The 25992-nt window shown below is 39.0% G+C and overlaps 1 protein-coding gene across 3 annotated transcripts; it reads left to right on the top strand.

Moving 5' to 3' along the window:
* The first annotated feature begins 10272 nt into the window (after positions 1-10272).
* On the top strand, positions 10273-19096 carry LOC110777478 (calmodulin-binding protein 60 B). 3 transcript variants are annotated; one of them, XM_021982084.2, is made up of 9 exons: positions 10273-10492; positions 10769-10936; positions 12261-12336; positions 13147-13205; positions 13543-14036; positions 14129-14289; positions 14490-14693; positions 15280-15517; positions 18222-19096. In XM_021982084.2, the coding sequence occupies exons 2-9, from the start codon at positions 10809-10811 to the stop codon at positions 18782-18784; spliced, it is 1923 nt and encodes a 640-aa protein (XP_021837776.1). In that variant the 5' UTR covers positions 10273-10492; positions 10769-10808; the 3' UTR covers positions 18785-19096. The 3 variants fall into 3 exon arrangements, with proteins under 3 accessions (XP_021837776.1, XP_056692721.1, XP_021837777.1); XM_056836743.1 differs by having other exon boundaries at positions 10815-10936; XM_021982085.2 differs by lacking the exon at positions 10273-10492 and adding an exon at positions 10583-10628.
* The last annotated feature ends 6896 nt before the right edge of the window (positions 19097-25992 follow it).

Below are 25992 nucleotides of genomic sequence, written 5' to 3' on the forward strand. Positions count from 1 at the left end.
GCTAGACATGCTCGTTAAATGGACTGGACGGCCAAATATTCGTGCCGCCGAACTTCTGAGCAAACAACCCTTGTTTCGAAGTTAATCGTGCCGCTGAACTTTTGAGCGAACAACCTTTGTTTCGAAGTTGTTGGTGCCGCTGGCAACTGAGCATGTGCTAGGCCTCACTGTGGTCGTCGCTTTTTTTTTTTTGGCGAGCGTGTCTATAACGATATTGATTGACGCAAGTCAATCAATAGGTATGATTGCCGCTAGACATGCTCGTCAAATGGACTGGTTGGCCAAACGTGCAGTCCGCCGCACTTTTCAGCAAACAACCTGTTTCAAATTATTGGTGCCGCAGGCAACCGATCATCCGCTAGGCACTACTGGGGTCGTCTCTTTCTTTGGCGAGCATGTCTATAACGTTATTGATTGACGCAAGTCAATCAATAGGTATGATTGCCGCTAGACATGCTCGTCAAATGGACTGGTCGGCCAAACGTGCATGCCGCCGCACTTTTCAGCAAACAACCTGTTTCAAATTATTGGTGCCGCAGGCAACCGATCATCCGCTAGGCACTACTGGGGTCGTCTCTTTCTTTGGCGAGCATGTCTATAACGTTATTGATTGACGCAAGTCAATCAATAGGTATGATTGCCGCTAGACATGCTCGTCAAATGGACTGGACGGCCAAATATTCGTGACGCCGCCCTTTTGTTTCAACGTTGTTCATGCTGCTGAGCTTTTGAGCAAACAACCTATGTTTCAAAGTTGTTCATGCCGCTGAGCTTTTGAGCAAACAACCTATGTTTCAAAGTTGTTCATGCCGCTGAGCTTTTGAGCAAACAACCTATGTTTCAAAGTTGTTCATGCCGCTGAGCTTTTGAGCAAACAACCTATGTTTCAAAGTTGTTCATGCCGCTGAGCTTTTGAGCAAACAACCTATGATTTAAGGTTTATTTGTGCCGTTGGCACTTACTATGCCGTACTGGTCGGCCAGCAGCTTGCTATACTGGGAAGGGAGTTGGATAGGTGATCAGCCTACAACTTGGTGCTAATCTGGGCCACTTCTTAGGCTTCAAACAATTAGTCTTGCCGAGAGTTTTTGCTAATCTGGGCCACTTCTCAGGCCGTCATACAATTAGGCTTTGGTTATGCATTGGAGTGTATATTTTTATATTCATTGTTCGAGCAATAAATATTGTGAGACAAAATAGAGTAGTATTATTTATAACTTTGCAAGGCGAATTTAGCCGGTTACAAAAGTAATTACTACCCTACTATGACCATTAGAGGCCGCCCCTTGGGCAATGGATCGTGGTAAGTAAGACAAGGCTTAGCACATATCTAGAAGAAATACTTCTTGAGATTGTCGGCATTCCAAGTGCGCAAAATAGGCCGGCCTTGCATGTCTTGAATGCGGTAGGTTCCATCTCTAACCTCATCATAGATCTCGTAAGGTCCCTCCCAGGTGGGCGTCAGCTTACCCTGTTCATTTGCTCGTCCTGTGGACTCCATTTTTCTGAGGACAAAATCTCCCACTTTGAGCACTCTATTAGAGACTCTCTTGTTGTATTCTCTTGCCATCCTTATCTTGTACAGCTGTTGTCTGAGCGCTGCATTTCCTCTAACCTCGGGCAGAAAGTCCAAGGCTGCTTTCATTGTCTCCCAGTTAGCATTTTCGTCGTACAGCATGACTCTCAACGTCGGTTCACACATTTCTATGGGCAGGACAGCCTCGACGCCATAGGCTAGCAAGAAGGGTGTTTCACCGGTTGAATTCTTAGCCGTAGTGCGGATGGACCATAAGACATTTGGCAGCTCATCAGCCCACAGACCTTTGGCTTCGTCAAGCTTCTTTTTCATTCCTTCGGAGATAATTTTGTTGAACGCCTCAACCTGACCATTGGCTTGGGGTCGTCCAACTGATGCAAAACAAGTGTGTATACCGTGATCTGCCAGCCACTCTTTCAGCTTAGGCGTCTCAAACTGGGGCCCATTATCAAAGACGATAGCCTGTGGAATCCCAAAGCGAGTCATGATGTTCTTCCAAATGAATGCTCTCACATCAGTAGTTTTTATGTTTTTGAGCGCTTCTGCCTCCACCCATTTGGTGAAGTAATCTACAGCAACGATGACATAACGCCTTCCTCCTGGTGCGGTCGTAAATGGGCCTAGAAGATCCATCCCCCGTTTAGCGAATGGAATTGGGCTTGTAATGGGCGTCAGAACTCGTGCTGGTTGGTGTATTAGGTGAGAAAAGCGCTGGCATTTGTCACACTTCTTGACCAGTGAGATTGCGTCCTCCTTAAGAGTCGGCCAGTAATAGCCGGTTCGAAGTGCCTTTTCAGCCAAAGCCCTTCCACCAATATGCGAGCTGCACAACCCCTGATGAAGGTCTTCTAGAATTTCCTGCCCCTTCTCAGGTGTTACACATCTTAACAAAGGACGGGAGTAGGCCTTTTTATAGAGGGTGCCGTTCCACATTTCAAACCAAGAACATTTCTTTTGAAGTTTTGCCGCTTCCCTTGAGTCTTCGGGCAAGACTCCATTCATTTTGAAGTTCACTATGTCATCCATCCATGTGGACGTTCTGTCAAGAGTTTTCACCTCCATTTGCTCAACACTTTTGTGCTCTTTTACCTCCCAAAACACGTGCCGAGGGGTATCACAAGACACTGAACTTGCCAACTTTGACAGGGCATCAGCTTGGTTATTTTCCGAGCGAGGGACTTGCCTTACCTCAAAACTTTTCAGTGGCTCTACTTCCTGATGGACGGCCTGCATGTATTTGACCATAGTCGGATCCCTAGCTTCGTAGGTCCCATTAACTTGGCTCACAATCAGTTGGGAGTCAGATAGTGCTACAATATCCTCGGCGCCTGCCGCCTTACACATTTTAATGCCACAAAGCAGAGCTTCATATTCGGCTTCATTATTTGACGCCTGGAAGTTAAATCGCATAGCATACTCAAAAGTATCTCCTTCTGGGGAGTGACACATTATTCCTGCTCCACATCCATTCTGTGTGGATGAGCCGTCTACATGCACTGTCCACACCGTGTTTGTATTCTTGGCAAAGTCTGGCCTCGTCATTTCAACAATAAAGTCGGCACATGCCTGCCCCTTGACAGCTTTCCTCGGCTCATAGGTGATATCAAAGGCGTTCAGCTCTATTGCCCAATTTAGCATTCGTCCTGACGCCTCCAGCTTTGTGAAGGGCAATTTGAGCGGTTGATCTGTGTAGACCACTATTTTGTGAGCTAAGAAATAAGGACGGAGCTTTTTGCTGGCCATGAATAGAGCTAAGCCAAACTTTTCCACTGTAGGGTATCTAACTTCAGCATTTTGAAGAACATGACTGACAAAATATACCGACATCTGTATTCCCTCCCTTTCTGTCAGTAGAACGGCACTCAACGAGTGCTCGGACACAGCGAGATACATGTACAAAGTCTCTCCTAGCAAGGGGCTAACAAGACGAGGCAAGGTATGCAAGTGCTCCTTTAATCTGACCAATGCCGCCTCGGCCTCGTCCGACCATTCAAACTTGGCCTTCTTTTTGACAGACCTGAAAAAGTAGTGGCACTTGTCTCCAGCCCTGGAAAGGAATCTGCCCAGGGCGGCCAAGCAACCTGTGAGCCGCTGGACCTCCTTCACTGTCTTTGGTGAGCTCATATCAATTACTGCCTGGATTTTGTCTGGGTTGGCTTCAATTCCTCTTTCATCAATCAAGAAACCTAAGAATTTGCCTGCCGTCACCCCGAACACACACTTCTTAGGGTTCAACCTCATGTTGTAAGCTCGAATAGTCTCAAATGTCTCCCTGAGATCAGTTATGTGCGCCGCCCTCAGCTTACTTTTTACGATCATATCGTCAATGTAAGCTTCAATATTCCTGCCGAGCTGCTTGATGAACACAGTGTTAATAAGACGCTGAAAGGTGGCCGGTGCATTCTTTAAACCAAACGGCATCACCTTGTAGCAGTAAAGGCCTTGTTCAGTAACAAATGACGTTTTTTCCTGGTCGTCAGGCCACAACGGAATCTGGTGAAACCCTGAGTAGGCATCCATAAAGCTCATCATAGCATGCCCTGCTGTAGAGTCGACGAGCCGGTCAATCTTGGGCAGTGGGAAGCTGTCCTTTGGACATGCCTTATTGAGGTTGGTGTAGTCAACACACATTCTCCAGGTACCATTAGGTTTTTTGACGAGGACCACGTTAGCAACCCAATCGGGGTACTGACTAGGCCTGACGAACCCAGCCTCCATCAACTTTTGTATTTCCGCGGCTGCCGCCTGATTTCTATCTTCCCCATGGTTCCTTTTCTTCTGACGAACCGGTTTGAAGTTTGGGTCCACATTCAGCTTATGGACGGCTACAGCAGGGTCAATACCCGGCATTTCGTCCACTGTGAAAGCAAAGATATCTTCAAATTCTCTCAAAAGGTGGACCAACTCTGCCGCCAGCGGGTCGTCAGGAGAAATCCCGATGGGCACTACTCTGTCAGGTTTATCTGTGTTTAATACCACATTGAAATGGGCCCCAACAGGCTCTGGACGTCTCTCTTCCATGTGCCCTGCTGAGATAGTTAATGTTTCTTTGACGACCTTGGGTTGCATGTCGCCACATTTTCGTTTGTTGCTCGATGTCCCTTTCTCTTCACCCGTCCCCCATGCTTCTGGACTCAAGGTGGTTAGGTAGCAATCTCTAGCTTGTTGCTGGTCACCATGTATAGTGCTGACGCTCCCATCGTCCCAAATGAACTTAAGAAGCATCAGATGAGTCACAATGACAGCCTTTGCCCTGTTCAACGTGGGACGCCCCAAGATGATGTTATATGCCGTCAGATCTTTCACTATGAGAAAACGGACATCCATTTGCCGAGATTCCTTTTTATTTCCCATCCTCAGAGGAAGGGTAATTATGCCGACTGGGTGGATGACACTACCTCCGAAGCCTATAATGGGATAGTGGATTTTCTCAATCTTTGAGGGATCATGTTGCAGCCGATTCAAGCACTCTAGACTAATTATGTCCGACGAACTTCCTGTATCAACCAAAATACGCCTAACCCTTAGGTTAGCAACTTTTAACTCAATTACCAAAGGATCGTCATGCGGGGTGGAGATTTTCCCACGGTCGGCCTCGCCGATTTCAACTTTTGGAAACGGGTCAACTGTGGCCTTGCCGGACAGCATCACTTGCCCCAATCGCTTGGCATAATCCTTCTGGCCCCGCATGGTCGGCCCGCCGGCGGCCAATCCTCCTGAGATGACTGCCACGCACTCTGGGTCGGTACGATTCCCATCTTCCTCCGAGGGAGGGGATTTGTTTTTCTTGTAGAAGGGTTTGCCAGAACCTCCCGTGTTCCTGCTGATATAACTTTTTAAGAACCCCTTGGTGGCTAGGCCATCCAATGCCCTTTTCAAGCTCTTACATTCATTGGTGTCATGCCCAATGTCACTGTGAAAGTGACAGTACAGTTTGGGGTCCCTACTTTCTGGTGGCGACTTCATGGGAAATGGACGATCAATGTCATATTTGGACCCGACGTCCATCAGAATTGTGTACATGTCTGTGTTATACTCGAATCGCTCCCGATCATAAGTTCTGGGCCGTTTCTGACCTGCCGCTCCGGGGGCCCTGTCTGACTCTTTTGCAATAGCCCACGTCCCGTTAGGCCGGTTCTTCTTTTCGAATTTCTCCTTTTTTGCCGCTAGCTCGGCGGTATCACTTCCTCTGGGGTCTTTCGGGACGCTGCAAATCTCTGTTGCATGAATGAAGGCCTCGGCCTCATCCAGCACTTCTGCCATTGTTCGGACGCTTTTCTTTACCAGATCAAACTTGAAAGAGCCCTTTTTAAGCCCTCGAATGAAGTTATCGAATGCAACACCATCTGGCAAATCCGGAATTTGCCCTGCCTCTAGATTGAATCTCTTCACATAACTCCTCAGGGACTCGTCCTTCCCTTGCTGAATCCTACTCAGATGCATGCTCGTCTTCTTCTCTTCCTTGTGAGCCATGAACCGAGTAGAGAACAATAGCTCGAGCTCCGAAAAAGAGCGAATAGTTCCGGCTGGAAGTCTCTCGAACCACTTAGAGGCTACTCCTTTGAGTGTGCCCGGAAAATACTTACACCAGGTTGAGTCAGTTGTTCCTTGGACATACATGTGATGCCGGTAAACCAAGAGGTGCATGTCCGGATCTGTGGTACCATCGTAAGCATCAATGTTGGGCGGCTTGACTTTGGGTTCCCTCGGGGCTCTCATGATGGAGTCTGCAAAAGGAGTGGTGTGCCCTAGGGCCATGTTGGACACCCCCTCCTGAATGTGATATACAGGGTCTTGACGCCTTGAGTAGGGTAGCCGCTGGGAGGACTCGCGTCCGCGAGTTTGACGGGTTGGACGGGTGGCCCCTGGACGCGCCTGGCTCAGATGCGTATAAGTTGGATGAGGGAGAGGTCTATCCGGCATGACGGGGGTTGACCCAGTGTCAGAAAGTTGAGACTCAGAGTCAGGCAACTGCTCTGCGCGTGGCTGCTCACGTCCTCGGGACGTTTCTCCGATCAGCCGCCGTGGCATTCGGCGTGGTAGGTAAGACATTGCCTGATTGGGCTGACTTGTTGGCGGCTGTCTCCTTAGGTCCTCGCCTGTCAGCCTGGTCCAGACATTTGGGGGGCGCAAAGAAAGTGTTGGCCTATTGCTTGCCGGCCTCTCATGATTTGCAGCCACAGCAGTGGTGTAGATCAGCATACTCTTCTGTACCTCAGCATTAACTGTCTTTCCCACATCAGCTTGGAACTCAGCCAAAATAGCCCGAAGAGCACCCACAGAGACAGGCATATCAGGGTTCTCCTCTATTACCGTATCCACCCGAGGATCCAGGTGTCCTCCAGGAGGGGTGCGATTGGCCTGGTCGTCCTCCTCGCTGAGCACCTCTACCTCGGCAGTGTGACGAGGGGTGTGCCCGGCCGCAAATATACGCGCGGCATCTTCGGTGATTCTTGTGGCCGGCGTATGATGTTCAGTCGGCATTTCTCTTTCGAGGGGTGGCCGCTCTACTCGCGTAGGCCGCCCAGCATCGTTGTCCTGTCGTTGATCTTCCATGTTACCGTACCTCCCCACAGACGGCGCCAAATGTTGTGGGGTTTTTCCGGTGAGATACCTTGGAGGTTTCTTGGTAACTTTTAAAGATTAAACAAGATTGTATTTTTATAGAGAGAGAAAGTAGAGAGAAGGCAGAGCAGCAATTGCTCTAGAATGTATTGATTGTGACCCCTTTTTCTAGGGAAGTGGGAATATTTATAGTACTAGGTTTTTGTGGGAATGACCTAATATTCCCCTTACATGATTGGCTGGGGAATGGGAGGAGGACACGTGTCCTTTCTCCTTACAATTCTCTGGTCCCTTTTAGCAATAGTGGGCTATTTGGGCCTATTGTGCTTAGTCATTCACTTGGGATACATACTAATTAAGCCCTTTTCCAGGTATAGGTTTTATACGTACATTTATACACACTTAAATACATACATTGTAGATACCTAGATTAATACTCATGCCCCGGAGTAGACTTCGTATGATTTCTGTTTAGGGGGCGCAATACGTGCCAGGTGTCACATCCTCATTGGTACACGAAGGCACGGTAATTTTGCCCACAACAATAATGATAATACTTCTAAACATTAATTAAACTTTACAACAATAACTGAGAATCATATAATAAATATCATGAAACAAAAATCATGAAAAATATTAAAAAAATCAGAATAAATCAAAAAATCAAAATCAAAATCAGAATAAATAAATAAATAAAAGGAATAAAACAGGGGAGGGGGAACAAAGGAGTGAAAACAGGGGAAGGGAAAGGGTGCCGCATGTGTTTAGCGGTTGTAGCCATGGCCATGCAGCCCGTGTTTGGCGGCCACCACCATGGCCATGCCGCATATCTTGAGCGGCCTGGCCATGGTGGTGGCCGCCAAACACGGGCGGCATGGACATGGCCACAACCGCTAAACACGGGCGGCAATGTTTACAAAAAAATTAAATCTTAGTCAACTCAAAATACTGCTATAGTTTGAAGTTTGAAAGATCTTGGAAATGTAAAAATATAGCAAGAGCATGGAAGCTAGTGGCCTTTTTGGCTTTTATTATCGTGATTTTTTAAAAGCATTTAATGTCTTGTAATTGGCAATTGTTATTTGGAAAATTCTACAGATTGAAGCCAAGAGCCATTGTTCAATCCAACCCCTCGATAGTTGATACCAAGGCATTGAGCAATTTAAGGGAAGGAAAACTTCGCAGCAAGAAGCCTTGCAGGTAGAGCTGTCAAAAATCGACCCGACCCGAAAACCGACCCAAATCCGACCCAAAAATACTGGGTCCTGAACAAGATTTTGTGACCCGTAACCCGATTTTATCCGAACCCGAACAACCCGAAAAGGAATGGGTCAAAACCCGACCGAACCCGTTTTAGACCCGACCGATTGAAAATCATTGTATTTATAGTAATAAATGAGATTATGAGAAAATTTAAGCATAAAAGACACGTTGTTTTTACTATTGTTCTGTGTAATAAGATTTTAATTTGAATTATACGCCATTTTATGATTGAATTTGACAAAATATAAACTTTCGTAGGAAAATTTGTTAACTTGTGCCAATATTTTGTATATTTTTCACCTAAATTAATGAAAATATAATGCGCGTTTTAAAATCTCTCAACCCGTTGGGTCGACCCGAACCCGAAAGTTCTGGGTCTTGAACAAGCATTTGTAAACCCGAACCCGAAAGTGACCGACACGATTCAACCCGAACCCGAAAGTAAATTTTTACAACCCGACCCGACCGACCCGTTTGACAGGTCTACTTGCAGGTGATTTAGCCCATGAACAAATAAAGTTTTAGGTGTTAAAACTACAAGTTTAAGGAAGCCGATGTTAACGTAAAAGGGGAAGGAAAGGGAGGGGTTTAATTTTTAAAAGGTATTACCGTACTTTCACCATTAATACGCGGACGATTTTAGTGAAATACGACGTCGAATAAAAACCCCCTAAGGGTGCGTTCTGTTCAACTTATTTGACCTGAACTTATCTGAACTTATCTGAACATATCTGATCTGAACTTATCTAAACTTATCTGAACTTATTGGAACTTATCTGAACTTATAATTTATTGGAACTTATTGAAACTTTTAATAGTAATAATAATAATAATAATAATAATAATAATACTAATAATAATAATAATAATAATAATAATAATAATAATAATAATAATAATAATAATAAAATTAATAAATTAAAATAATAATAATAATAATAATAATAATAATATAATAATAATAATAATTATTATTATAATAATAATAATAAATAATAATAATAATTAAAAAAATAAAAAAATAATGATTATTATTAATAACAATATTAATATAAATAAAATAACTAATAATAATAAAAATAAATAAATAAATAATAATAATAATAATATTAAAATAATAATAAAAAAAATAAAATAAATAAATAATAATAATAATAATAACAATAAATTAATAATATATATAAAAAAATAATTTCACTAATTATAATATTAAGAATGATAATAATAAGAATAATAATAATATTAAGAAGAAGAACAATAATATAAGAATAATTATTTAATTATTAATTTTTATTTTTATTTTTATTTATTATTAATTTTTATTATTATTATTATTATTATTATTATTATTATTTATTATTATTATTATTTATTATTATTATTAGTATTATTATTTATTATTATTATTATTATTATTATTATTATTATTATTATTATTGTTGTTGGATCTTATTGGAACTTATTGGAACTTATTAGAACTTATTAGAACTTTTTGAAACTTATTGGAACGTATTGAAACTTATCTGAACTTATCTGAACTTATTGGAACCGAAACTTATTTTTTTAAGGTGAACAGAACGCACCCTAAAACAAACCGTAACAAACCGTCGTATGCTACATACTTACTCCTGTAGTGGCATGTGGTTCATATTATAAAACTTTGTCTTAGGTTTATACCGTTCTACAAGGAGCATTAGGCTAATTCTTGATAAAGGTTTACCTAATTCAATCCACAAAGAGGGAGAGAAAAGATGAAGAGAACTTTAAAACATCCAACGGCAAAGATTCAACGACAATACTCTCTAACGACCAATAAACAAACAGCAGATACGATATTTTTTTTTATTTTTTCAGAGAGAAAAGTGGACAGATACTATTATAATACTCTCACAATTTGCACAGTTGCTAAGCTTTCAGCAGCCAACAAAAAAAATTAAATCTAGAAAAAAAAATGAACTGATTCAGCTCACCTCAACAGTCAAAGTCACCCATAAACAAAATCCATTTACTCTATTTTCCCTCTTTCTCTCTCCTCCTTTTCGTGTGTGTCCATAAGCAGCAAAATTTATATCTGTGTTTGTCTCTTTAATCCCACCTGTTGGATATTCTGAAGTAATCAAGGTTCTGGTAAGTGTTAATTTTTCTTTAATTTTGTTTAGGATTTTTTTTTAATTTAATGTATTTGGGTAGTTTTTACTTTGATTTTTGGTAGGAAATTGGTGATCTTTTGCATCTGGGTGTTTATTTTTGGGCGAAATATGTGGTGGGTTGTTTTTTGTTTTGAATTTGGTGTTTTCTTGTATTTGGGTATGTGAATTTGGGTGGAATTTGAGATGGGTTTATCTTTGTTTGTTGATTTAAGTAAAGATTGAACTGAAATTTGAGTCCGATTTGGTGGTTCAGATCTGTGAATCTAAGGTTTAAGACGAAGTGGTGGTGCTAAATGCAGAGGCAGACAAGGGCTATGGAGAGATCCAATAGTATGAGGGGCAAACGGAGTTTGGATAGTGGCGGCGGCAGTGGTGGTGGGGATGATGAACAGCCGGAGCGCAAGCGGCCGGCTTTAGCTAGGTAGGTTTCTGGGCTACTTGATTGCTGGTTTTCTGTTCTGATGTTAAATTGGATTAGTTTATGGTATTTGCAATTGTGGCGGCGGTGGTGGGGGAGCATCTGACTTTGTTATGTAGTTTTACAGTTGTGGATAAAAAAGTTGTCCTTGGACATAATGGGTTCTTGTTGTTACTCCATATTGTGTTAATGTGTTGGTGATTGACATTTGGAAGTCATGTTAGAAGGGAATACAAATGTGGGGAGTTGTTCATTTTTTTGTATGTTGTGAAATAGAGTATTTATATTTGTTTGAACCTAGAAGTTTAAATTTCTTTGGGATAATGTGCTGTTTTGGATATTTGCTTCACATTTATACAGAAGGTCCTTGGGAAGTTTCCCTTTCCATTATTTGAATGGTTTCTGATGGAAGCTGTTTTAAACTCTTTATATAGAAGGTGTTTGTTTTAATTTATTTGTTATGAGTTTTGAAAGGACCCTGATTGCTGAGTCTGAAGCTTTGTTTGAAAATAGAAATAGAAAAATCTTACTGGTAGCAGGATGTAAGCTAATCTTTTCTCTACTTTTGATTTTCTTTGAAATGCTTATGTAATTTGAAAAGAAATATCAATATTTCTGCCCCTTTGGTATTTCTAATCATCCCATTAACGTTCTGTGGTGTATGTCCATTGTTTTCGTGGAATCGAAATTGGGCTGTCACTAGGACAGTTTGATAAATGGTTTCTTTCTTTCTTTTTGGGTTTGTTTGTTTCGGCTTGTTGATTGTTCACCCCCTTGGGTTTTGAAAATTTCAAGCATTCTAAATCATTTCGCAGGAGTATGTATTGAAGGCTCTTATTAGGGAACAATCAACAATTGCTAAAGAGTGGGCGGTGTTGAGCATTCCTTTTTTGTTATTGTACACGATTGTTGAGGAAATAAATACTCTTGTGAGATAAATACTTGTATCACAATACTCGGTAGATGGTGATCTAGAGAGGAGGAGCGAGTCTCTGAAGCTAGTTATAAGTTTAACTTTTTTAGACAAGACAATTCTTGTGTAGTTAGGTTCTTAACATTCAGCTCTACAAATAGCTCGTGTTAATCAACTATAAATGTGATGTCTACTAACCTAATTGAAACCACAAGTCCACAGTTATTTAAAACTTGTAATAGTTTGACAAATATCCAGCTACTGCTACCACTTTCTCTAAATGAATGAATGTAAATATGCCTCAAGTGTTTGAGTCATCTTACGGCGGTGGATGATATACCATATTCTTACTTTTGATTCTTGTCTAAAATTTTGGCTTGCATCCACTTCTTGAAACATATGCATTTCTTGCAGTGTGATTGTTGAAGCTTTGAAGGTGGACAGCTTGCAGAGACTTTGTTCATCATTGGAACCTATCCTCCGTAGAGTTGTAAGATACATGACTTCCCAGCTGATATTTATGTGCATGAACTTTGACTTGTAAACTCATATTTTTGTGTGGTGGGTACTTGTCCTACTTTTTCGTGTTTTGGTCTCAACTCTCAAGTCTCTGTCTGATAAAAATAAGTGGATATACTTCCTCCGTTCTTATTTACATGACACAATTGGGTTTTGGACACAATTCACACAAGCTCATTTGACTTCCTTTTGTGATTTATACGTAAGAAAAAACATAGTCGGGTGGGGTCTTGTTAGGTTCGTCTCAATAAATATTATTTAAATATCAACTTTTTTATAATTTTTTCTTATTCATAATTGGACATATTAATGTTTGAAATCGTGCATTGGCAAACGTGACTAAATAATTGTGTCATGTAAATAAGAATTGAGGAAGTATTATGGAGTAAATATTTGATTTTTGATATGATTCCATTGTCTACAATAATTATGAACATAGTGGAACTTCTTGTTTCCTGTTCCTGTTGAAAGGTAATCTTGGGATGGAATGATGTATGTATTAATTATTGAAGAAATTTTTACTGTAACTGTTTTTGTAGTACTTTTGTGGAATTTTCTCTTGCCTTCGATAGTTTTACTTATGTCTCATATCCCTAATTAGATTGGATGATGGAACAAAAGTCTGATAAATTTGCTAATCACGACAGTTCATCCGTAAATGTTTGCTAGGGTAGTAGTGGACATAAATTGTTTCTGTTATATTTTTCTGTAGTGGTTTTGCAAGATACTCATTCTCAAAATTCTTATTAGCTGAGTGGCTTTTCATATTTGGATGAAACAGGTCAGTGAAGAAGTGGAACGTGCTCTGGCTAGGATAGCCCCCGCCAAAATCAATGGGAGGTATGCCTTGCCTGATGTTAATAATCGTGCGCTGAAGGAAATTTTAATTTTCGAAGCATTTCATGTTGTGGTTTTAATTTGTGTCGCTCATCTGATAAAGATGTTAGGAGCCATAATGTGACTACTATTCATTTCTGTCATCTAGGAGAAGCTTCTGACCATTGGTCTATATAGTTTTGCGATCTTGAATTTTTCTTACTAAAGATTACCTACTTATTTTTGGATTAAGTTTGGACGTGTCTTCTTTCTGTCCTTTTGCTCATGAATTAAGGAGATGGGATATGCTGCCTAGTTAATTTTGACTTTAAGATAATTATTTTTCTTCAACTGTATTTAGGGCTTCGCCAAAAAGAATTGAGGGATCCGACGGAAGGAACTTGCAGCTGCATTTCAGATCAAAACTATCACTTCCTCTGTTCACAGGAGGCAAAGTTGAAGGAGAGCAAGGTGCTGCAATCCATGTTGTATTAATTGATGCCAACACAGGTCATGTGGTGTCATCTGGGCCTGAATCATCCATGAAGCTTGATATTGTTGTGCTTGAAGGTGATTTTAACAATGAAGATGATGAAGATTGGTCTCAAGAAGAGTTTGAGAGCCATGTAGTAAAAGAACGTGACGGAAAGAGACCGCTTTTGCATGGGGAGTTGCTTGTCACTCTCAAAGAAGGTGTAGGTACACTTGGAGAACTTACATTCACTGATAATTCGAGTTGGATAAGGAGCAGGAAGTTCAGGCTGGGCCTCAAGTTGGCCACAGGATCTTGTGAGGGCATGCGTATACGTGAAGCGAAAACAGAAGCCTTTACTGTCAAGGATCACAGAGGGGAATGTAAGTGCATTATATTATGCTTTCCTTTAAGTTGCTTTTGGTACTGTAAACCGAGTCTCACGATTCCTCTTTCCTCTTTTTGCTGGTTCTAGTATATAAGAAGCACTATCCTCCGGCCCTTACTGATGATGTTTGGAGATTGGAGAAGATTGGGAAAGATGGATCTTTCCACAAGAGGCTGAATACCGCTAGGATTTATACCGTGGAGGATTTTCTCCGACTTGCGGTCAGAGATCCTCAAAAATTGAGAACGGTTAGTACATCGTTGTAATATTTCATGATCCTTCCATGTTGTTGAACTAGACCTGAACTTAGCTTCTTTGAATTTCTTAACGAGCCAAGGGTATCCTTTCATGATCCTTTAGGCTTGTTATAAACTGTAGTTGTTATTTACGCATCTTCCATTATGTAATGGCGAATATATTTTTTGATATATCATTGTTCTCTTTGTAGATTCTTGGTAGTGGCATGTCTAATAGGATGTGGGATGCTCTCATGGAGCATGCAAAGACATGTGTTCTGAGTGGAAAGCTGTATGTTTATTATTCTGATGATGAAAGAAACGTTGGCGTGGCATTCAACAATATATATGAGCTAAGTGGTCTAATTGCTGGAGAACAATTTATTTCTGCCGATTCTCTCTCGGATAGTCAAAAGGTTAGTCATTCATCTTTCAGGCTTGTTCTTGTTTTTAGTGGAGATACTATGGTCACATTGTTTTTCATATTACGAACTAAGATTATATCCTACTCCGTAAATAAGATAAAAATTGGTGTACCCACCCGCTGAAAATTCTCAATGTTTTTCGTGTAGTGACTCGCGTTTGCCTGCTGCTTTGTCCTAACCCCATTTTGAACATACCTAGAAGTTCATTGACTCGCTTTGCATTAAAAAGAAAGAGGGTGGGATCTTTGTGGTAGAGCTCCTGCTCCTTCAAATCTCGAGGACATGGATTTTAAGCTCAATAGAGTTTGGACTTTTGGGACAGGGATTTTTGAACTGTTTTGCTTCTCTGAACTTTGATGTGGGGTGTTGATGTGTTGTGCCTTTTTTGTTATCATGTTACCTGGTCCCATGCCTTGGTAAATTTTTTTTGTTGAGTGAGAATAAGTTTCCCTTCGACAGATGTTCTGCCTCCAAATCCCCCTGTCCCTGAAAGACACAAAAACTACATATTTTAATGATTTTGAGCATTTTAAATGTAATATGTAAAGCTAACTCTTGAATTTTCATTTTCGTCCAGGTATATGTTGATACCCTTGTGAAGAAAGCATATGACAACTGGCATCAGGTGATAGAGTACGATGGCAAGGCACTTTTGAATTCTAAACAGACCAGACGGACACGTTCATCTCAGAATGAGTTAACCATGAATACAATCAATTATTCAAATCCTATTGATAGTCAGTTAGCTCTACCTCGGCTACCTGTTGCAGTTTCTTCTGAGCAGGGGTTGTTAGAGAATAATGTAGTGACTCCAGGTAAGCTTTGGGTTAATTTTTGTTTATTGTACTATAGGCCGCAGGTATTTAGAAATCTAAACCAAGTAGATGATTTGCAGAGAAGGAAAGTTAGGCTGCCTGTTGCATTGTTGGATTTCTCTTTTTGATATTTTGCAAAGAAGGAAAATTAGCTTTGTTGAATGCACAATGCCTTTTTCTACTTTTGGGTAATTAACGGTCTCAAAGGACATGTTATAGTGAAACTAGGGATAAAGGGGATCGACTTGTAACTAAACCCTCTTGAGCTTGAGTTGATGTTGATGTTGATGTTGAGCATTTCATGGAGTAATAGAATGCATCATTTTTCGATCTCTTTATGCGCGTGTCTTTATTTATTGAGAAGGGGATCTCTCAATGAAAAAGAACGACTAGTCTCATGCATTAGATTAGTTATTACGGATTTTTCATGAAATACCCCTCAATTTTCACGAAATTCACCAAATGCCCCTCGACTTTCAGAAATTCACCAAATGCCCCTCGACTTTTAGAAATTCACCAAATGCCCCTCACCTTTAACATAATACCCAAACTACCCTTACTAATGACGCGCCGTTAGTCCTCCGTTAGCCTACTTTCTAATTCACCAAATGCCCCTATGTTGTAAATTATTTCACCAAATACCCTAAATTAAAACATAATTCACCAAATGCCCAAATCTAAAAATTACATTTTTAAAGCCCAACGGCTAGTTTTTGGGATTGAAAAATAGCCGTTGCTTATTGTTTTAGTATAAATAAACATGTTCTGAGTGTTTGTTGTTGTTACCAAATTGTTTTGTCGGAGTTTCATCACAAAGTACCAAACAAAATATATTGTTTTAGTATAAATAACCATATTCGCTGGGTGTTCCGCCATTTCATTCGCATATTATAGTCATGCAGGAGTTAATTCATCGGCTTTCCGCATGAATTATATTGTTGTATTTATTCGTGGTGCAGGAGTTAATTCATCGGCTTTGTGATTTTTGTGTGAGACCGGTTTGATTTCAAGGGTCTTAATATGTGGTTTTGATAATAGAAATTAGCAAGTTTAATTACCTTATTAAACAAGTGTTTGGTTGATCTTTTCTCATAAAAATCCTGAACAACACTGAAGCTTTGTCTCCATTGGATTTGGAGGTATTCATGTTTATCTCCAATCACATTATCTCCAATCACAATAACTACGACACTGCATTTGACTGCGGGATTCTAATGCTCATACTGGAAACTTGTTACTCTTTTGTAACCAAACAAAAAACAAACATCAACCAGTTTCTCCATTGGAATAAATCATCCTACACATGTTATGCAAGGGTGCTTCGAATAGTCTACATTAGTATTCTGTCTCTCTGAAACAGAGTATTTTAGGACGTTTATCTCATAAATCCAATTATGTTCCATATTTATGTGGACATTGTCATGTTACAAGCTTAGTCTAGTCTTTTTAGTAGTAGGATCTGCTGACATTGACTCAGGAGGGACTATGGAGCTCTGCCAGTTAGTCATACCTTCCTCTATCATTAATTACCCATGTTGAATGAAATGATCACTTCTAAACTATAATCAAGTGATCATAACCAGTAACAACATCCATTCACATATATGTAACACTTGTTACTTTCCAAGTCATAAGCTTTAGCCAGATCTCCAAAATGCCTCCAAGAAGCAGTCCTTTACGAGTACACAAGGACCGAAACAGGATGCTTTAAATCACTATCATTGTTATCATTCCAATAACCTTTCAAAACAAACCTTGTAATCACCAGTAACAGGTTCAACCAGAAACCATAAACTTCACTCAGAGCATAACTTAACACTCTTAAACTGTAACTGATCTTTTACTGATAGCCTTGACAGAATCTCAATAATCAGATTTTCAGGTAAATGATCAATCTTCTCTGTTGCAATTAACATCGATCTCTCTTTTTCTTTGTTAATTCTGAAAAAAATATAATTGCCCACCAAATTAAATCAGCTAATTACATAACCAATTAATCATCACCCACTTATTAAAAAAAAATTAGATTAATTAAAAAAAAATAGAGAAAGAAATGAATAAAGATGTTACCTTTCTCGGCGGCGGATCTTTCTCGGCGGCGGCGGCCTTCTTCTCCTCCGCGGGCTTCTTTTCAGCGAGCTTCTTCTCAGCCATTGGTGCCATAGTTGCTGATGAGAGAGAAAGTGAGAGTTGTGTGAGGAGTTTGTTCCGTTAAAAGTAGAAGAGAGACTTAAGGGAAACGTGTGATGGAATAAGGGCAAAAGAGTAAAAGACAGCTAACAGCGACTTAACGTCCGTTAAATATAAGGGTAGTTTGGGTATTATATTAAAGGTGAGGGGCATTTGGTGACTTTCTGAAAGTTGAGGGGCATTTGGTGAATTTCGTGAAAATTGAGGGGTATTTCATGAAAAATCCGTAGTTATTAACGTTCAAAATTAAAGCAGTCCTTCAAGTATTAAGGGTGGTAGCTGATTTGATATAATTTAGCCCACAATCCCTTTGGATGGGTGGGGGCAGTAAAGAAAATGTTTGAAGTAGGCAATCAAACATGTTAACTTGTATGAAAATATCAAGTGGGAAATAGGGAGGCTGCCTGCTTAAAGTAGTTAGCTAAAATATACTAAGTATGATATAATTTTGTGTGGAATGTGTTGCTTCTTCACAACCTAATATTTACCTTTGTGTTCTGATGTGGAATTGCAGGATATAATGATAATCTGGTAAACAGATTCCCTAATCATCAGTCACAGCTGATGAATCCCATCTCACATAATCAGTTTGAGAGCACCTCATTTTCTCAGCATGGTCTGATCGGCGGCGGCAGTTCAGTACAAACCCATATTATTGGGAATGATAACAGAGCATCAGGGTTGGCCGCCGTTTCTGGATCTGAATTTCAGGTTATACAACAACCATCTCAGCCGTCCAACATCAACCCTTACGATGACTGGCCACAGAACCAGATTTCAGAGGATGACATCCGCAACAGAAGTCACGAGTTACTTGAAAGTGATGATATGCAGCAGCTTCTGAGACTTTTCAGCATGGGTGGCGGCCATGTAAATATGACTGATGAAGCCTTTTCATCATACCCGTCATTCATGCCTACACCATCTACATACAATAGCTTCGAGGAGGATCGCAGTCGTTCTGGTAAAGCTGTTGTTGGTTGGCTGAAGATAAAGGCGGCTATGAGGTGGGGTTTCTTTATCAGGAAGAAAGCAGCAGAGAGGAGGCGTGCACAGCTTGTGGAGTTGGATGACTGAACTCAGCTAGTTTGTTAATGGGATCTAGCAACCATAAAAGTGTCTTTTGTACAGTATCCTCCTGTACAGTGATTTGTAATTCTTGTAACCTCTGTCATTTTAACTTGAACCTCCTTCTTCATAACTTTGTTCAATCTGTCGCGAGTTTTTGATTTTATAGGAAATGCAGAAATGCTGATGGTGTTGTTTCACCTGTACTTTAGGGAGAAAATTCTAACGAAGGACTGATTCTCTATATAGTCTTGTATTTTTATTTATATCTGGATGAACTGTCTTTTCAACTTTGGTATATGTATATAGGCTTCTGGAACATTGGATTTTTGCCATTTAGTGTTAAGAAATTATCGCAGTTGAGATGGATTAAGCCTTCTATTGAAGCAAATTTTGTGTTGTATGGAAAGATATCCTTCAAAAGCTGGGAACCGGTTGGAGAATATAGGGCGAAGCTGGGCTTCTTTTCGATGTTTCCGGTTTCAGCATCAAGAGCATAAAATAAGTTGCGTGTCCTGAAACTATTTTTTCAAAGTATGATATTTTCTACGAAATCATTAACACCACAGTATTTTTTTTTTTGACGGGATAGTACTTTAGATGCATTAAAGCACCTAAAATCGGGTTGATCCGTGCGGAATTCCGACATGGTAGGGCAGATGAAAATTTAAAGCACCTAAAAGTATCAATTTCTTTAGTAAAGGGGTGTATTAGTCTTGGCCTAGTGTATATGTCAATGAAGTCTTGGCGTATGTAGGTCTGAAGTTTCTAAACTGACACGAGAAAATAACTGAAAACAACACGACAAAAAACACGAAGTTGACACGACCCAATACACAACCAACCAAACACGATCCATTTTAATTAATTTGTCATAGTATGCAAATGTCCTACTTTTTGTACGTAGTTTGATAAATTTGTGAACAACACAAAACCCGATACAGAACCAAACACGAACACGGCCGGATGATACATTTATCAGCTCTAGCCTAGTGGTAAAGACTAAAGTCTGTGTAAGATAAGTCATATGTTATAATCTCCAGATAAGTCACATGTTAGAATGCAGTGACAGATCTAGACTCCGGGTCAAGTGGGGTCAAAAAAGTCAAACTAAATCAACATAAAATTCTGTGTAAAAATGAAATTTTAACTTAAACAAAAAAATCAAGTAACAATTTGGCAAAATTCTCCATATCCTAACACTTATAAAGCTTCATACTTTGATCACTATTCACTCAATAGTGCATTTACGTGCATGCCCCGCATTTCCTTCTTTGTTTTATTTTGTCTTATTCTTAACAATAGAGCATTTACGGTTTCACCTTTCCATTGCTATACAAAATGTATTGTTTTCTTTGGGTATAATTTCCTATATATTGTACCTTCGAACTATCAATTATAATAATTTCCTGTTACATATAAATCCAACATCTAACTTTAACATATTATTTCTATTATTTACCATAAATTGTAAGTTCCTAGCTTTTAAATAACTTTTTTACAAAAATAATTTTGTATACCTTGGGGATCGTGCGCTAGTGCGCACGATCCAACAACTAGTATTATTAAATATGGAGACATGGAGTTCGTATGACTTACACAAATTTTATGAATCTACTCGAATAGTGATTGAATTGTAGTATGTAGGGTATAGATGTGTATAAGAATGGTTCGGTAGATCAAAGTTTTGGTGGATGAATATGTATGCATGGAGTAAATCATAGGATTAAAATAACTCTTTGAAGTTGATTTTGACTGTTTTTTTACTACAATAAACTAAATAATTTAACCCAAGTAAAATATACGAAGTAACAATGTAGTGACAATCATGACAAATTAATAATTTTTAGTTTTATTTTTGTAGATTGACAACTTTAGTTTTATATTTCCTCTGTCTCAGATTATTTGTATTATTTGTTACATTTACCTTTATACAAAGTTTTAGGTGATAAGTGATTGTTTGATTATCAATTGTTATTTTATTGAAAAAGTAGACGTGATAGGAGTTAGTGGGGTATTTTTTTAATTGAATGAGAGAGGGTGTGGGGACAAAAAAACATTTAGTAGGAAGAGAGAGACAACATATAATTGTTGGGTCATTCCTAATTTAGAAGTATAACAATTAATATGAGACGAACGAGAAAAAGGAAAGTGTAACAACAAATTTGGGACGGAGGGAGTACTGTATATTGTTACTACTTTTCCATAGTTGCGTGTGGTGTAGTAGTGGGGTCAATTAAAGGCAAAAATGAAAAATCTCCAAAACTATACATGAGTTATATTATGTACGAATTTTGTTATAACGTGATAAAATATAATAGGGAGGAAAATATAATATTGTGTTGTGTTGTATTGTTATACGTGGGCATACGCCTCTATTTATAATACAAACTAGATCTCCTACTCTTCGTAGGTTTCCTAATTCATATAAACTTCTATCTTATACTTCCTCCGTCTTTTAATACTCGCAACGTTTGGACTTTTGTCATTATTCATATAATCTACTTTGACTATTCTCAGTGCTTTTTATATAAGATAAAACATAGTCACGTGAGATCTTGTTAGATTCATCTCAATGTGTATTTTCAAAATATCAACTTTTTATAATTTTTGAATAAAGAGAATTTAAGATATAAATGATCAAAGTTGTGCATCGGCATGCTTGAAACTAACAGACGTTGCGAGTATTAAAAGACGGAGGAAGTATCATATAGCCTAGTTATAATATAACTCTACTATATTCAATATTCTATCATATAGGATAACTGCGTTATCCTCAATACCCTCCTGCAATCGGAACGGCAGTTTCACGAACGTTGCGATTGGAGAAATAAAAAAATATGCCATATGCTTGTCCTGTCGTGTCAAGGAGTCATGTCGTTACTGTCGTTTCAAGGAGTCCTGTCGTTTCGTACAAGGAAAAAAATGTCATATGCTTGTCTTGTCGTGTCAAGGAGTCCTGCCATTACTGTCGTGTCAAGGAGTTCGGTCGTTTCGTACAAGAGAAAAATTGTTATATACCTGTCTTGTCGTGTCAAGGAGTCCTATCGTTACTGTCGTTTCAAGGAGTCCGGTCATTTCGTACAAGAGAAAAAATGTTATATGCCTGTCTTGTCGTGTCAAGGAGTCCTGTCGTTTCTGTCGTTTCAAGAAGTCCTGTCGTTTCTTACAAGAAAAAAAAATATCATATGTCTGCCTTGTCATGTCAGGGATTCCTATCGTTACTGTCGTTTCAAGAAGTCCTGTCGTTTCGTACAAGGAATTTTTTTTTGCCAATATGAAAAACCTCTCTCACGGCAGAAGGAGAACTGTCCACGTTTTACGACACATAGAGAACCGTCCATGTCTTACGACACATGGAGAACCGATAAATCATCAAGAGTAATTCTCGGCGTGATATCCACATATTACGATCATCACCAAAATTTTATTATCGAAGAAGACAATTAGGCCAATAGAACCAACCTACCAATTAATATTCCAACACACACGAACCAAACAGAATAGAAATCAATCCTTTTTTTTTTTTTAAATGATAAAATAGATATCAAACTTTATAATGAAACATAAAAATCACAGCGGAAGTATAATGATCGGGCAAAAAAACTATAATTTTGGGTGTTGTTTATGAGACCCGCCGGTGAGTTTAATTTTCTAACCCACCAGCAGGGAAATTTTTGTAAATCGAGTCCAAGATCTAACCTGCTCTTGATACCATGATAAAATTTAATAGGGAGGAAAATATAATATCGTGTTGTGTTGTATTGTTATACGTGGGCATACGCCTTTATTTATAATACAACTAGATCTCCTACTCTTCGTAGGTTTCCTAATTCATATAGACTTCTATCTTATATCATATAGCCTAGTTATAACATAACTCTACTATATTCAATATTCTATCATATAGGATAACTGCGTTATCCTCAATATAACAGATGCAAATAAATAACGTAATAAAGAACGCAGAGAATTTAACGTGGTTCACTAACAATGTGTTAGCTACGTCCACAGGCAGAGGGGAGGAAAGTTTTATTGATCTTAAGGATTACAGATTATAGAATACAACTAGGTTATGACCTAGAGAGTTGATATAGTACTCTCTAGAGTCTAGACAGATGCGGAAAAGCCCAGAAAATAGGTCCAAAACAGATAACCGTAGTCCAGAATAACAGATCCCCGTGTTGGGGCGTTACAGTAAGGGGTTTGACCGATTCAAGGCATTATCTAACAAATTTGAAGAAAGCTAAGTGGGGTCAATTGATCCCAAATTGCCCTTAATAAATCCGCCCCTATTAGAAATCAGAATGTACATCCTTATTTGTAATTTGTCATATCCTTATAAGTTGTTCCGGTGTTGAAGTGGATGAAACAATGGGCTTCGAATGAAGGCCCTTTTTGTGTGCGTTGAAGATCTTGCTAGCTCGAATGTGTTGTGTCCAAATCAACCTGCACAATAAACAAGTTACTAGCCTCGGGGGTGTTCCCGAGGAAAGTGACAGGCTAAAGTCGTATTACCTAATCAAAAATAAACCTAATTTCACTAACAAGGTAGCAAGGGAAGTCAGGATCGTTTCCACAGGGAAACAAGCGTTCTTTCTACTATTAAAACTAAGGTCCAAACTATTGGGAAACAAGAAAGTTGGTTGATTTGTATATTAAAACTAAGACAATAATAAAAGAGGAATAAATAAGATATTAAGAGGTCTAGGGCATAGGTTCACCAATGAACAACAATCCGGGATGATAAACAATATTAATAATCAATAGAACAGTTAATTAGATTAGAATGCTCTCTCGAATCGATACTAATCATAGACTTAGAATTAACGGGCTCTCGCTACGTATTAATCCCAGTTCTACCTATTGACACAAGCCTAAACATCAAATTGCATCTCTCGAATCTTAACTTGACATTGCTAGACTAATACAATTAGTCCTGCGCAAATCTAATCGCATAGTAAATGAAATCAATCAATAGGAATTAACCACAATACCAACAATCAACAACATTCAATCATCCCTTCATATTAATTCATGGATTCCCAAAACCTTAGAATATAAACTACTCACAAATATTTAATTTAAACAAAGCAAACATGATTAATGAAAACATAATTAAAATTGAATAAAGAAGGAAAGAAATAATAAATACCAAATTGAAGAACAAAGGATGAAATTTAAAGTTTGAAACTTGAAAGCAATAATAAAAGTAATTAACAAAAGTTTAGAGAAAGAATAAAAACTAAGCAATAAACTAAGGTACTAGAAAAATAAGATCCCAAATAATATGTCTAAGGGCTATATTTATAGTCTTGCCCAAAAGTAGAAGAAAAAACCGGGAACAAAGCAAAAATCCGCGCCCAGGGGTTGTCGTCGCCCGATCGGACAATGGGCCGCTCGATCGGGCGATCTGCTCGTCAAACTGCACGATTCCGTATCTTAAAAACACCATATCTCCTTCGTTATAAGTCGGAATTAGGCGAGTGACCATTCGTTGGAAAGCTCTTGAAGTCTAGAATTCAACCCAATTTGAATCGCTGCATTTGGAGTTGAATAACTCCAGTTATGAGCAAAAGAGTGGACGATATTCAATTTTCTACTTCTTTCACTATTCGCTTTGCATGAAAATTCTTCCAACTCAATGTTTGCGCTCTCGAAAGTATATAATCTCTTGTATTGATTCAAATAAGTAGGAAATGCACAAAAATATGTTAATTCCTACAATGATGAACCTGAAACTACAAACACACTACAAGGAGCACATTAGTACTAAAAATCGCTCCGAAGAGCTCATTTGAGATCAAAAAGTACTAAGGGACGGGGGTAAAAACTCTATATAAAACGCATATATCAAACTCCCCCAAGATAGATCCTTGCTTTTCCCTAAGCAAGGAAATCATCGATGAATACAAGATCAACTTCACCCCTAACATATTTCAAAACGAAAGACATAATTCAAGGCAAAATCTAACGAGCATGCCTCAATGTCAACCAATCAAATCCACCAACCACAAATCCTCCCTAACAATCGTCACGCAAAGAGAACCACAAATGCACAATGGAATTCAAGACTAGGGCTCACACACTCGTCACTCATTTATGTGGCGGATAAAAGATGTACCCGTTCGCTCTCCTCCCAACATATAAGTGTACAATGCCCTCCCAAAACTCACAATACTCGTGTGTCTAGAAAAACATACACTCAACCTAATAGTCGACTCGGAATATGTCATGTCATAACTTGCATTGATAAACAACTACTTTCACATTAATATGACTCTATGCACAAAGGTCGGAAGGTCTTCAAAGCTTGTAATGATAGGCTTAGGTAGGGGTGCGGTAAATTTGGGTAAAATGTGAGCTGAAAGCCTTGGCTTTGGGGAGCATAAATCCTAGCAAAACCATGATCAACCACAAATGATGACCACAACTCTCCCACTAAACACATGATGAAACAACAAACAAACCACACTATACTTTCTTGCCTTTCTTTCACAATTAAAATCAATCACTCATAAAGATAAGAAATTACAATACTTGAGTGAAACAATGCTTTGAATTTTTCTGATAGCAATGAATTTTTTTCTTTTTATTTTTTTCAATTTCCTTTTTTTTTTTTCCTTTGGAAACCTTCATATTTTCTATTCTTCTCATCTCTTTCACTCTTCATTATTTTTTTTTCTCTTTTTCAAACAACAAACAAGATAAGAAGAACTCCCTTATTTTCTTTTCAACACTCACTTTGGGCTCAAAATGTAGCACACTACAACTCCCTCACCTCACTTACTATTAGCTCCCCCAAGCTAGGCTTGGGACTAGTAACCAATGGGGCTTTCATGGGCTTGTAATATGGCTAGTCACCGAATAAAGGGGCACAAGCAACAACATGGGTAGAAAAGGAGGGAACAAATGTATCTAGATTCATCTGAAGGCTACCTAAACAGAAAAATGCCTTCGTCCTCCACAATGTGCATGTATATGAGTCATAAAACACTACTAACAGTTGCAAACCAATACTCAAAATCAATGACACACCAGGAAGCTATCACACATCCTAACCAAGTCAACTAGCCAAGCACTAAGTCCACAAATAGTTAGTCAGAGTTGACTCATGTTAATGCATCAAAGCAATCGAATATCAAATCATGGCTAGCACATCCACATTGTTCGTCATCAAATACCAAGAATCAAAACAATTTTCAATCAAAGGGGCA

The sequence above is a fragment of the Spinacia oleracea genome, chromosome 2 (genome assembly GCF_020520425.1).
Source record: "Spinacia oleracea cultivar Varoflay chromosome 2, BTI_SOV_V1, whole genome shotgun sequence".
Classification (NCBI taxonomy): Eukaryota; Viridiplantae; Streptophyta; class Magnoliopsida; order Caryophyllales; family Amaranthaceae; genus Spinacia; species Spinacia oleracea.